At 37.2% G+C, this 15,180-nt stretch overlaps 1 protein-coding gene across 3 annotated transcripts in view; it reads right to left on the reverse strand.

Annotated features, from left to right (window-relative positions):
- The window catches only part of LOC311082804 (multiple C2 and transmembrane domain-containing protein 1-like), a 249,862-nt gene that overhangs the window by 99,275 nt on the left and 135,407 nt on the right, over positions 1–15,180 (reverse strand). For all 3 annotated transcript variants that reach the window (XM_084113903.1, XM_084113902.1, XM_084113904.1), the window contains exon 2: positions 11,058–11,175. In XM_084113903.1, coding sequence (XP_083970029.1) covers positions 11,058–11,175 — 118 coding nt within the window. The remainder of the gene's footprint in view (positions 1–11,057; positions 11,176–15,180) is intronic.

Raw genomic sequence — 15,180 nt, forward strand, 5'->3', positions numbered from 1 at the left:
CCACAAACAAGCTCCTAATATGAAAGGCACATAAAACTAAGTTTGAGGTTTTATCTGAGATATGAGACGGTCCACAGGCCGGGTTCAGATTGGCTGTCAGGCGTCTGGATATTTAAGACAGTGCTGGAGAAGAGAAGCCTTTCAATAGCACATAGAAACAGAAGAGAGATGTGGTTTAGCACACACATTACCCAGCATGCCCCACGACAGCAATGGAGTGATGACTGCAGCAGTTTCTATAATTCAGTCTAGTGATCCATGGCTGAGAGTGTATGTGTGTGTGAACTCAGCTATAGTACAGCATGCAGCTGTTAATGCACATGCTTTAATGGAGATCTAATGCAGCAAGTATACTTGACAACACAGGCTAAATAAACTCTACCGTTCAAGGGGGTAAGGTTTTTTGGGTATGATTTTTGATGATTTTTATGTTTTTGAAAGAAATCCTTGCATTCATTTGATCAAAAATGCAGTAAAATAGTAATAATAGGAAATATTATTATTATAATTTAAAATAACTGTTTTTTATTTTAATATATTTTAAAATGTTATTTACTTTTGTGATGGCAAAGTTCTGTCACAGTGATCCTTCTGAAATTACTGTAATATGCTGATTTGGTGCTCAAGCAACATTTCTTAATATTATTAATGTTGAAAACAGTTTTGCTGTTGAATTATTTTGTGGAAACAATAATATATTGTCTTTAATCACACACTTGACTCATTTCATTTATTGCATCCTTGCTGAATAAAATGTAATAATTTAAAAATATAATATCTAAACATAATTTTTCTAGTTGCAGTCTCTCCTCTGTGCAGCACCTCTCATTTTTCACACACAATTCATCATACACTCACTGGCAGGCTCAGGCAGGCTGTGGCGTTAATGATGCTCAATTGGTACTGAAGGGTCCAAAGTGTGCCAAGAAAATATCGCTCACACCATTACACCACCAGCAGCAGCCTGAACCACTAATACAAGGCAGGATGGATCCATGCTTTCATGTTGTTTACGCCAAATTCTGATCCTACCATCTGAATGTTGCAGCAGAAATCAAGACTCATCAGACTAGGCAACGTTATTTCCAATCTTCTATTGTGTAATTTTGGTGACCCGTGCAAATTGTAGCCTCAGTTTCCTGTTCTTATCTGACAGGAGTGACACCCGGTGTTTTCTTCTGCTGCTGTAGCCAATCTGCTTCGAGGTTCGATGCGTTGTGTGTTCAGAGATGCTCTTCTGCAGACCTCGGTTGTAATGAGTGGTTTTTTGAGTTACTGTTGCCTTTCTATTGTATCAGCTCAAACTAGTCTGGCCATTCTCCTCTGACCTCCTCTGGCATCAACAAGGCGTTTTCGCCTACAGCACTGCCGCTCACTGGATATTTTTTGGACCATTTTCTGTAAACCCTAGAGATGGTTTTGTGTGAAAATCCCAGTAGCTCAGCAGTTTCTGAAATACTCAGACCAGCCCGTCTGACACCAACAACCATGCCACGTTTAAAGTCTCTTAAATGTCCCATATTGTCCAAAATGAAATTTCCTGGCTTTTTTCATGATATAGCAGAGGTCTAGGGGCTATGTAACTACCATATAAGTTTCAAAACAGTCAATCCACAGACAAATGCACACAGCCTGCATAAAGTAACAGTGCTTTTTCACGAGCCGTTGTGACTTCCGTAAAAATGTGATGTCAGAACTACTCAGTCACCGCCTTCAGTCCCACCCTGAGCATTGCCCACCATCCCTCCATCCTTTTGCCCAACCCCCAGACAACATTGTTGCTGATCGAGCAACAACAACACGGAAACATGTCGAGAAAATGCAGTTAAGTCGAGACCTGCACTCCCACGGGACCCAACGCGACAGTGCGGCGCGGGACTAGATTTGATGGCCGAGTGCGGGCGTAAGGTAGGCTACTTGTGTGTGTGCTGGTTGCGGAACAATAAAACGATTTGCGGGACTCCCGCAAAATAGAAATATCTAAAAATAAAACATCTAAAAACAAATAAATTGTTATTCATGTTGCACAAAAGCAACAAGATTAACTAAAACTACATAAAAACGATTTACAGGCCAGGACGAGTTTCTATTAATAACGTTTGCAGCGTTGAGCAATGTAGTCAATCACAGACATATGTGTTGATTTCTTGAACGCAATGGCCATTGAGATGCATTTAAGATAGAATCCACTCTCCGCTCAAAACTGAGTTTTTGTTCAGTGCTGAATTCTGCATGCTGGCAAATCCTTTGATTAGAACAAACGAAGTGTTGACATTATGAAAGATTTATTGTGCAGTCAGCTTCACTGATAATAGCGGAGCTTTGTGAGATCGCGATGAACTGAGATGTCAGCTTTTTAGGAATTATTAAGGGAGCGCCAAACCCAGAGCTGTTGCCAAAACATGCATGTAGTAGCTGTGGTTGGCCTGGCCATGCGTCACTCAGAAAACAACAAGCCAATCAGAAGAGAGGCTCATGAATATTAAGTAGACAGGCCAAAATCGACCTGTTCTTGGCAGAGCTCCTGAGAAAGGAGCTGTAAAAACATAATGAGATGGTTTTTGGTACTTAAGTGGTCGGTGAGTGTATTTAAAAGTGGTAACGACAAATATGACAGCTAGCGTCACTGATGTCAAACATGTCAATGCATTTCTGTGTGATTTGGGCTACGGTTGGAAGACGAGAACAAATGAGTCAAATTTCAGAGAAAAAAAGAAAATGTTCCTTACTAATATTTTAATATTTTAATGTTTTATTTATTTTTATTTTATTTATTTTTTGGAGCTTGACTGGTCTGTGTATGCTTTTGTTGTAAAGAAATGTAGCACTTTTCTCAAAACATCTTATTTTGTGCTCAAGAGAACAAAGAAAAATAATTTGGGTCAGAGACGAAATTAGAGTGACTAAATGCTTGTATTTTTGGTTGAACTATCCATTTAAAAAAATAGCCTACATACGCCTTTATTGACAGCATAATGTAAGTATGAAAATCAGCGAAAACTTTTGCTACAACCCCCTCCAAGGGCCATTTGGACTTCCTAAAGGCATAGAGGTGCTGACAGTGATCAAAGCCTGTAGACCAAGATGTGTGTACATCGAGGGTCTGATAATTGTCACACCTTTAGTACGGTGGGGTAGGGGTGAGCAATATACCGGTAGACGCGATTAACCGGTAGAAATTCGTCAACCAGTAGCAATTTTGGATTATCGCCTCTATCGCAGTTATGCTTATGCGACGTTGCTGTGCTGAGTGCGTGTCACAAAAGCTTAAAGGGGTCATAGAATGAGAATTCAAATGTTCCTTGATCCTTTGACAGTTCCCAACAATGTGAATGTCTCAGCAGTGCATTATTTGTTTGTATTCGGTGTATTTCACTGTGGATTATTTGGTCAATTTCGGCGGAGGCTTTCCAAACAGACTTTTACAATATGGATCTGCCAGCAACGCCACAAACATGCAAGTAGTGCATGTTTATTCTAATACCTGATCTGTGATCAGTGATTTCTGATGTAATTATTTAAGTTCAGACAGATTATCTCTCAAAATATCTTATCAATACACTCTAAAAAATAATTATGTGGCTTAGTAAACATCACAGTAATATTTAACTTTATTAACTTAATAAAATCTCTGAATATCATTTACTTGATTGTTTGAACATGCCAAAATAATTGACGAAAAATCCAACCGATAATTTTATCTAAAATTTACAGTTATATTTAAGTTTTTTTCACAAAAGAATTTAGTATTTGACTAACAAATTATTTATTTATAATACACTTAATATATTTGTGAAATTTCTATCAAAATATTTGAGAATGGAGAATTAAACTGATATGTTTAAAGAACCACAAATATTACTTAATTCAAATAAATATTATGAATATATATTTAACACTCTTAAGAAACTGAGAGTGTCCCCTTTCGGCTATGAGTGAAACGCAGGACGGCGGTCTGAAGTTCGAAGTTCACCCGCAGAGCGCGAGTCCGTCTCCGGCACGAGAACCAGCGCTGATCCGGTGGAAATTAGATAACAGACCGGTTGATTACACTTGAATTAGGCTACCTGAATGCTGAAATGTTTAATTTTTACTTCTAAAATGTTTGTTACATGAGTTTAAATGTATATATTGTATACATGTTAAAACAGTGTAAAATATGCTGTATTGCTGTATAACATTACTCATCGACAATAAAGGCCAATGTCATGTATATAACCGGTGGTTGTATGGAATACTATTTTACAAAGGTTTAGAGAAAATAAAAAGTTAGTATTACTCATAAATAAAAACAGTTAATATTACTCAATTAAAAAATTTAAAATTGTATTAAAAAGCAATATTAAATATTGTGTTTTTAATGTTTTTCCCCAATTATTTCTACTCAATTGTATTTGTTAATGTACCAGATGCAGTTACTCAGATCTACTTAATTTTTTAACTTACGTTTACTCAGTTCATACAATGTATTGTAACTGATTTCACTGCTTTAAAATTTAATCAATATTTTTAAGTGTAAAAATGTTTCACCAAAAATTTTTTGTAAATCATAGTAAAACTTCTTAGAGTGTACTGTTTACTGTATGTATCAGTAAATCAAACCAGTGACTAAACAACAACTTCACGTTGTTTCTCTTAGCTGGATGAAAATAATCTTATTTAAACTGATTAAATTATATAAAGAAAGCGATCAAAGAACGCTCCCTTTCCAATTGCCCAAGTTGTCAATCAAACAGCGCGAGTTTACCTGGACACTTGCCAAAACTCGTTGAAATCAATCATCACAAAATCATGACGCTGTTACAATGTACAGTACAACGAAGCTCTTACTGTATTTATATCGTGTTTGCATTGTTATTTGGTGAAAGCCGGAGGTGTAATTTCATACGCGATCAACTGACTGTCTTTCATCTGCTCAATGCTCATAACTGCAACCTTTCATGTGATGGGAATAGATCATTATGATCAATACTTTTCACGATTCCTTAAAAAGTATTAGATGATTTTTTTGGCTGCACTGGCTCCTTGTGAAGCCATGGCCTAAAATGACACATGAGGCCGTTCCTGAAAACAGCGGGCTGCAGTCGCGCTGATCGAGGAGGACTACCTGTGCAACTCCTCGTTAGTATAGTGGACAGTATCTCCGCCTGTCACGCGGAAGACCGGGGTTCGATTCCCCGACGGGGAGACCTAGTCCTTTACTGCTGCCCAAAGACCCATACAAAAGTTTTGCTGCAGCCACGAGTTACAGAAGGAGTTGGCCATACAAAAGGCAATGCGTTGGCCGGGAATCGAACCCGGGTCAACTGCTTGGAAGGCAGCTATGCTCACCACTATACCACCAACGCAGGCGGCTGGATGACGGCTTGTGCAGTCAGCAAGAATGCTCGCAACACATTAGCAACTGGCAGGTGAAACCATAGATATCATATATAAACGCTAGATGTCTTATGGCGCAGTCACTTCCGGCATCACCGTTCGGCCATCTTATGTCAGTGCTCTGTGCATTAAGGTGAGTGATCAGCATGCACACAAATCCTCATATCTCGCTGAAATATTGACGGATTTACAAACGGTTTGGTTTCTTACAAACGTTATTAACGTGGCTATAATTCCGAATGCTTGAACATGTATGTTATAATTTTTCATATGTATGCAGTGTATGTATGTAGTGTCATAACTACATCTCTGACGTTTATAACAAACCAAACCGTTTGAAAATCGGTAGAAAATTGGGCAAGTTATGGTTATTTAAAAGTATTTGCACCATTAAACGAGTGAGCGAGCGCACTGCCGCAAGATGGCCGCCACGTGCGGACGTCGACCTCCATTGGCCAGCAGCGCGCACGAGACATCTAGCCTTTATATATGATATCTATGGGTGAAACTCTCAGAACTGAAACTCTCTTTGGTTGGACCCGGAAAAGAAAAAAACGCATGAACTTATTGACCTTATTGAACTTATTGACCTGACCCAACAGGTAGTCCTGTTAGCAACTGGCAGGTGAAACTCTCAGAACTGAAACTCTCTTTGGTTGGACCCGGAACTGAAAAAAAAAACGCATGAACTTATTGACCTGACCCAACAAACTTTTTGTCAAAAAACAAGCTATCTAATTTAATAACGTAACACCTTTTATACAGACACTTCATATTTAAAAAGTATTAGATGATTTTTTTGGCTGCACTGGCTCCTTGTGAAGCCATGGCCTAAAGTGACGCATGAGGCCGTTCCTGAAAATGGGAAGGCTGTTTGCAGCGGGCTGCAGTCGCGCTGATCGAGGAGGACTACCTGTTTGTGTAACTCCTCGTTAGTATAGTGGACAGTATCTCCGCCTGTCACGCGGAAGACCGGGGTTCGATTCCCCGACGGGGAGACCTAGTCCTTTACTGCTGCCCAAAGACCCATACAAAAGTTTTGCTCCAGCCACGAGTTACAGAAGGAGTTGGCCATACAAAAGGCAATGCGTTGGTCGGGAATCGAACCACATGTAATACTAGCTATTTCATATGCAAACATGTCAGCCAATCACAGCAGTGGGTATTTACACTGAAGTCTCACAGCAGACACGCCCCTTAAAACAGAGTGTTCAAATCAGAGGCTAAAATCAGGCTTGGAAAAATGCCTTTTATTTATAAATTATGACATTTTCTGATGTTAAAATCATACTAACATTATAAGGGCACCCCAGGAAACATTATAAAATAATAAAATAATCCAGTCTATGACCCCTTTAATATTTGCATGTGTTTTTAAGCATTGTAGTTTAAAAACAAGTTATTTTAAACCATTGAAGTGCAACTCATTTCACTATATGCGCACGCTGTCTGAGAGACTGTTTCTGAGCGCTGTCTGAGAGATGCGTGTGCGAAGCTGCTGCTCAGTGAGCATGTGTACTTTTTCCCCTTTATGGCCTTGAACGGTTAAAAACACACACTTATGTATGTGTCAAAATGCCTGTCTTTGCGAGTTTCCTAGTAAATACAGTAATTTATGCCTTAAGTGAACGTAAACAGTTGAGAAAGAAAACGCATGTGTAACAGTATATATTGGATCCGGGCAACTCTTAAAGTGACAGTAGCCTGATATATTTAATTCACACAGGGAAGACCATGCAGTGTTTATATATATATATATATATATATATATATATATATATATATATATATATGTATATATATGTGTGTATGTATGTATATTTCATTACTCTATAGTACAAATCATGTAGCATTTCTTATTTAGCAATTTTTTTCAGGTAGGCCTATTTTAGTTGTGTCTTTGCTATTGTAGTATTTTTTTATTTTTTTGTTTTTGTCATATTGCTTGTAATTACTTTATTTGTTCTTATCACTGACTGTTTACATGTCTTCAGTAAAATTGATTTTTTATTTTATTTAGGTAGGCTAGTATTTCTTTTTTGTGATATTGACATTGGCGACAAGAATTATGAAATGTCTATGGTTTCAAAAATGTTGATATTATAAAAATTTTAAATTTAAAGCAAAAAAAAAGGGACTATAGTGATATATATCGTTATCGTGAAATAAGATTTTGGTCATATCGCCCGGTGGGGGAAGCTGTAATCTGCTGATTGGTCATCACTGTTGGGAAACCACCCTATAATAATAATAATACAGTCAATTTGACTAGTCCTGTAACTTATGTAGGTACATTTTGCTCCATTACATTAAAAGTACTCATATTAAAACCAAGCAATTTACATATCTAATCATAATATCTCAGTGATCAACATCCATTTGACAATTAGTCTAGAATAGCAAATTAATGACAAACTGATTTGAGTTTGTTTGTTATTATCTACATACTAATGAGTAATAAATGGAGTGTGTGTTTTAGAGCAAGGCAGACTGCCAAAGCAAAAAATGCAAATGTAAAGTCACGAAACGCTGCAGTAAAATGAGCAATAACAGTAGAGGATGGAGTGTGAGTGTGGTTTCACAAAAACAACCCTCGTTTCTCATTAGATCAATACACTAAGTGTAAAATTGCAAACACGACACACATACACACACATCGCAGATGTAACTTCAGAGTCCCGAGCCTGTGAAACATTCTGCCACACCAGTTTGACCATCATTCAGCAAAAGTGGTAATTTTCCGATTATTCTGACACATTACATTTATAATATCACAATAACTAAGCTGTTGGATGGTAAAAACCAACTAGAGGTGCTTTGCATGCTGTTCACTTCCTCCACACAAACACACACACACACACACACACGCACACACACCATCAGATCATTAACAGATGCTGACAGATAGATTTCAATGCCAAAGAAAGACAACAGGAAACACCAAAACTGATGTTATAATCCTGGATCAGCTCATGTCAAGCTGTCCACACCAACCTAACAAACACACACAAAAGTCATCCATAACTCAAGGTTAAAACAAGCAGAACACACAGAATCTGCAACCCAAAAGTAAGAACAGACTCAACACTCAATCATCGCTGCCGCCACTGTTTTGTCAGTTCTCAGAGCATGTTGATTTCTTTCTGACAGTGAAATTAGGGATCTAAAGGATCATGGAAGCAGGATCCTGTGACACTGAAAACTGGAGTAAATATGCTGAAAAGTCAGCTTTGCCATCACAGGAATAAATTACATTTTAATATATATATTAAAATAAAATAAAACATTTTTATAGTGTAATAGTAATTTACAATATTACAAATAAATGCAGCCTTGGTGAGCATAAGCATTTAAAAATGTATAGTGTATATCATTTTTTGGTTACTACTACCACCACTACTTAAGTATTTACTACTATTTGAATATTTCCTTACTAACACTTTACAATGAGGTCTCATTTATGAACATTAGTTTATGCATTACATAACTTTACAGAACTACTTACAGAACTAACAATGAGCAATACATTTGTTTACTGCATTAATCATTGTTAATCATTTTTCATTGTTCATATCTAATGTCACTAATATCCACAGTTATACCTAAAGTGTTACCATTACCATGCTTGTCACAGCACGTTTAACTCAAGTCTTTTTTATGAACAGTTGGTGAGCTGTGGTTTGGTAACATAAGCTGATTATACATAATCAACAATAACTTAAGGAATATTAATATTACTGCAATCAGCAAGGGTCACATTGTAACGTTAGCTATATAATCTGTGTAAATTAACCGCACAGGACATTGGGTATAAGAAAAGCACATTTTGAATAAATTGTATTATTATGATTATTATTATAACCAGGGATCTTAATATGCACTTCTATGGCCCACAGATGAGCTAAGCACGGTAAATACCACAAAATCCTTCAGTAAATTACATGCTTTTTGATTAGACTGGATAAACACAGTGGAAATGAGAAGCAGCAGTGGTCACTGACTTGTAGAGAGTGCCTGTTCGGTTGTTAATAAACATGCTAATTTCATTCTCGTGTCTAGAATTACTGAGTTAATCAAAGAGATCATTATAAACATTGGTATGCTAATTTATACAGAAGCCATAAAGCAAAGTTTGTGTTTGAAAGTAAAACTTGCAAAATGTACGGAAAGTAATACTATTTTAGCTATACAAATTTTAAACTACATCACATGGATTAATCATTTTCATCTCAGCCATGTATTCTATTATCGTTGGAGGAAAGCGTGATATTTTCCGTCTCAGGATTACTCAGGATTCCTCTCAAGGGAGAGCACGACTGACTGACTGACTGTCTGACTCACTCACTCGCACAACAGAAGCTGGAGTCTCCAGGGCAGATGAGCTGCCGGGGTCTCTGCTCATTATTTTAGCGCGCGTGTCTATTTGGGTGAGTCAAAAAGAGAGGGAGACAGAGGGAGTATGAACAGATCTGCTGCACCATGCATCAGCTCCTAATGAGACCATTACTGCTACATCCTGTCCCTCTGCCATTCAAAAGCACTAATGCCCATTCTCTCACATGACACCTGCAGCTGAGAGCAGGTCTGGAGTAATGGCCAGGAATGTAAGAGTCATTGTCTGATGAGATACACACAAGTCAAGGTGACCACAGCAGAAGATCTATTTAGCCTTGACTATTTCTGTTTGTTCACTCTGCAAAGTTTATCTCTCAGAAAACAAATCATGTTGGCAGAACAAAAAGGGGGCGCTAGAGGTTCAACTATCAATATTCATAATGATTTTGAATGTGATATAAAGTCAAAGAGATTGTTCACCCAAAAATGAATATTCTGTCATTGTTTAGTCATCATCATGTCGTTTCAACCATAGTATGTCTCAGTGTTTTATTTTTTTTATACATACAATAGAATAGAACTGGTCAATAGACCTTAGTCACAGCAGCACCATCTTTATGGGAATGAAAGTAAGGAATGGAAGTGTGTTTTTTGGATTGTTCTGCTGACTAAACACTGCAAAAATATGTTTCCAAGAAATTTAAGTAGGCAAAAAAAAAAACAGACAATATGAGCTGTGGAAAATTATAAGTGATCTAAGAGCTTTATACAGCTTTTTATAGCGGATCCTATTGAAAACACGGTAAGTCTATCCTTCACAGCCTCGCTTTCATACCTGTCATGGCGCTGTTCTGAATAAGGTCTATTGTCAACAAAACAGTATACCTACATTTTTTTAAATATCCATTTTGTGTTCCACAGAAACAAGTAAGGCATTCAGAATTGGAACGACATGAGGGTGAATAAATGATGACAGAATTTTCATTTTTGCGATTCAACCAACATCATGAATCTCACATTGATTTTAATATGCTTTTTTTTTTTTTGGACCATTGATTAATCAGACTAATTTATTTATTAACGCACATACTCTATATGTACACACACACCAGCATGCTTGACTAATTAAGACTTTAAAAAATGACTTTTGTTGAACCTAAGGATGATTTAGTAACTTCTTTGAATTCAACCAGTTCATTAATGATGTCACCTTATTGACAGTGAATGTTGAGTGGCAAAATGCAACAAAGCAAAAAGCAGCTCAACAGAACCTCAGAAATCTGGAAAAAGAGAGACCAAAAAAAAAAAAAAAGTCAAATAAATGTGGTGAAAATGGCACATACCTCCCCTGTCCCTGATGGCCAGATTATTGCCCTTCTTCAACACAATGTCCAGTTGATACATTCCTGGCTTTGAAGGGGGATGAAGTTCTTCATCACTTGCTTCCACAATATTGATGCCCTACAGGGGGAGAGGAGAACAGTGAGGAGGTCAGACAGGCACACACTCCACCAGGATCTCAAGCACACACTTCAGGGAATCAATAATGTTAATGTTTAATGCTATGAAGACTCAAATCATGAAGTGTTGGTACGTCAGCTTCTCCAAGGAATATACTGTAGAGCAGCTCAAGAGAACAGAAATAGCTTTGCTTCAAGGCTCCAGTAATACCCAGCAACAGAGAGAAGAAAGGACGTTTGCATTTCACTTTGCCATCACAGTTACATAATCATTCAGCCTCTACCATCACAAAATCCAGACCTCACAACATTGAGATGTTCAAAAGAGCCACAGTCCTCGCTTGCCTTCCCTTCTGGGAAACGTCAGGCTATAGTTCTGTGAAGGTCTGGAAATGTTAATCCTCTGCTTATGTTGTCGTTAGAAGACTATTTAATGTAACAGTTACCCTGCCTCTGAGCAGGTCATCAAACCTTGAGAAACTATCACAGAGAAACAATAAAACCTGATTATACTGCAACAGAAGATGGAATGCTAATTTCCAGATGACTGTCGGGCTAACCATTAGCAGCTCTTTGATAACACTGCTTTTTTTTTTTACTTATTAAAAATAGAGCTAGTTTGTTACTCAGCAAGAACTTATTATCTGAAGCTCCTTAAAGTTTACAGTATTTACCACTGAGTCTCTGCCTCTTTACTACGGTATTATCCTCCACTATTAGCAGCATGCTGTTTGAAATCTGCACCTTTATTTAAAAGAATAATTACTCTGCAATCTTCCATTAAAGTGCTGTCACTAGTTTCTTGTAATAAGAAACATGCTGTGTATAGTGTACTGTGCGGTTCATGCTAATAATCTTTATGAGACTAGAGGAGATATTAGTACACAGTACTAAATTGCTTTACTGATTTATAACTGCTATGAGGGACAGTTTGGGGTGACTTGTCAGAAATTCATAAAGCAACTACACCTATACACACTTGTGCTTCCAAACACCAATACACACACACACACACACACACACATTTATAGACAAACAAGCATTCACAATATGACACGTAAATAAAACTGCCGTTTGAGTGCCGCAAATGTGGAAATAACTAAATATTAAGATTGTTTTTATATTTCATTTTTCAATTAACTTTTCACACAAACTGTTATGGGGTTATGGAATTATATATTTTGTAATGGCAAAAAAAAGGAATTTCATTTGAAAAGTACAAAATATATAAGCAATTCACTAATGGACACCTCACTGTATGTTTAAAATAAGCTCATATAAGATGAGATGCATCCCTAGTGTGTGTGTGTGTGTGTGTGTGTGTGTGTGTGTGTGTGTGTGTGTGTGTGTGTGTGTGTGTGTGTGTGTGTGTGTGTGTGTGTGTGTGTGTGTGTGTGTGTGTGTGTGTGTATAGAGTAAAATCCCCCAGTCTCCATCTAGTGATTAATTAGCCAATGAGCAGCTGGTTTAATTAGTCAAGAATGTTTGCAAACCTTTCATCGTAACACAGGTAATCACAAGAGGAATATGAGACAAAGCAAAATCGAAAGGAAGAGACAGAAAATGTCATATTCGCCAGATCCTACAAAATATTTCACTTAAAACAGTGCACAAACAAACACATTCGTCTCCTCACTGCCAAGAGAAGATCATTTTCATTTTTTTTTCTTTTCCATCTAGTTCATCTAGAATAAAACAGCACCCTGACACTACTGTCACTCAACAAACACTGTTTATTATTCAGTCTTAAAGAATGACAAGAGGTTTGGAATGTAATTGTGCCCTCAGGTCCTTCTTATTGTTGTGTTTGAGAATTTCATTTCCGTTTCAGTTTGCTCATTATGACAGATTGCTGGTGTCTAGCCATAGCTGGCTTTAGGAGCATTAGGGAAATGAGCTGAAATGGGCATCATTAAAAGATTCACATCAGGAAGTTTCAATCATATTTTTTGAGTCACACACTATTATTAAGCATTAGAAATTGGCAGGCCTCAAAACTATTTTTAGATTATTTATGTAATGTTATAAAGGAGAACATAACTGGATGATATAGTAAATGAGTCAAGTACCATCCACTGCAACATGTGGGCTTACAACAGTTTCACAGTCACATCATGTTAATATAGTGTATAATGACACTGAAACTCCTAATGGTTAGGAAATATTTCAGAAATGTACACACTATAGTGTAAAGAGATAATTATGAATATTTCAAAACAGACTGATCTCCTCTGAGAACTAAATCCTGAGTGAATCGAAGAGATTCCTGAGGGCTGCATTTAACCTGCTAACAGTGAGTCAGAATATTCTGCAAGCTGTGTAGTTTCAGAAATTGTGTAGTTTTCTCTTTTTTATTTTTAAAATCTCACAATGATTGACGATGTATTGACTCAATATTTAAATGTAGTTTAATGTATCTTACAAAATTTCTGTTTTAAATTATTTAAGCAGAAACATGTATTTCCAGGTTTAAATAATTTTGAATTCTAGATTGCATTTAGTCCTTTAGTAGATGTGTTTGGCAGTTTAAAAGTGCAGTGTGTAATTTTTAGTGGCATCTAGTTGTGAGGTTTGCGAATTGCAAACAACCAGTCACTCACGGCCTATCCCTCAAATTGCAAACTCGAATGAGAAGCTACGGTGGCCGACGTAGGATCGGAAGATGTCGTCGTCTGAGTCAGCAGAGAGTAGCAAGTCAAGCAATGAGGTTTCTTTATATTATATTTTATATTAAATTATATTTACTTAATTATTCAGTAAAACCACATGTTATTGCGATTGTTATTTTTACTTGTTTATCATTGTGTTAGTCTTTTATTCACTGACTTTATCATAGCTTGTTTCCATGCTAGTTAGTATAAGATAAGAGCTATGGATAAGAGCATCAAAGCAGCTAGGTAAGGGGAAATAGCTAACGATGTCCGAGGCGTCGTTCAGACAGCATGTTTTTCTCCATGTTTGCAGAGTCAGGGACAACCTGAGTATTCTGCTGCGTCTTTTTCTGCTGCTTCTCATTCAAGTTAGCGCTGTAGCGCTGTTTGTTCACTGTCGGCTACGGTAGAAACATGACGTCACAATATGTCGACCTTCATAGAAGGGGGGTGCCCGTGGTTATGTAGATATATAGTCCAAATCATAGTCTCTCCTGCACCAATTTAAATGATATAAATACTAGTGTAGAACATTGCATAGAAACTGTGTCTATTCCTCGTTTAGTGAGATCAAATAATAATTCTACTGCAGGATCTAGGAAAAATCTAATTGTTATTAAAACAGAAAATGTTGCTATTAGTAAACAAACATTTTTTTTAAAGCTAGGTCTTCTAAACATTAGATCACTCGCACCTAAGGCAGTTATTGTAAATGAAATAGTCACAGATAATAGCTTCGATGTACTTTGCCTTACTGAAACCTGGCTTAAACCAAATGATTATTTCGGTCTAAATGAGTCTACTCCATCTGGATACTCCTATAAGCATGAGCCCCGTCTGATTGGTCGTGGCGGCGGTGTTGCAACAATCTATAGAGATATTCTCAATGTTACTCAGAAAACGGGTTATAAGTTTATTTCGTTTGAAGTACTTGTACTAAATGTTACGCTCTTAGATGTTAGAAAAAAATCCCTATTATCTCTAGCCTTGGCTACCGTATATAGACCGCCTGGGCCTTACGCTGATTTCCTAAAAGAGTTTGCAGATTTTCTCTCAGATCTATTGGTCAATGTCGATAAAGCATTAATTGTTGGAGATTTTAACATACACGTAGATAATTCAAATGATGCGTTAGGGGCTGCGTTTATAGATTTATTAAATTCTTTTGGGGTCAAGCAAAACGTCACCGGACCAACTCATCGTCTTAATCATACACTCGATTTAATTATATCATATGGAACCGATCCAACCGATATAGATATCATTCCACAAAGTGATGATGTCACTGACCATTACTTGGTAACTTGCATATTACGTACTGCTGTAATATGTCATGCTGCGCCGCGTTATCGACC

The sequence above is a fragment of the Abramis brama genome (genome assembly GCF_963993115.1).
Source record: "Abramis brama genome assembly, chromosome: 5".
NCBI lineage: Eukaryota > Metazoa > Chordata > Actinopteri > Cypriniformes > Leuciscidae > Abramis > Abramis brama.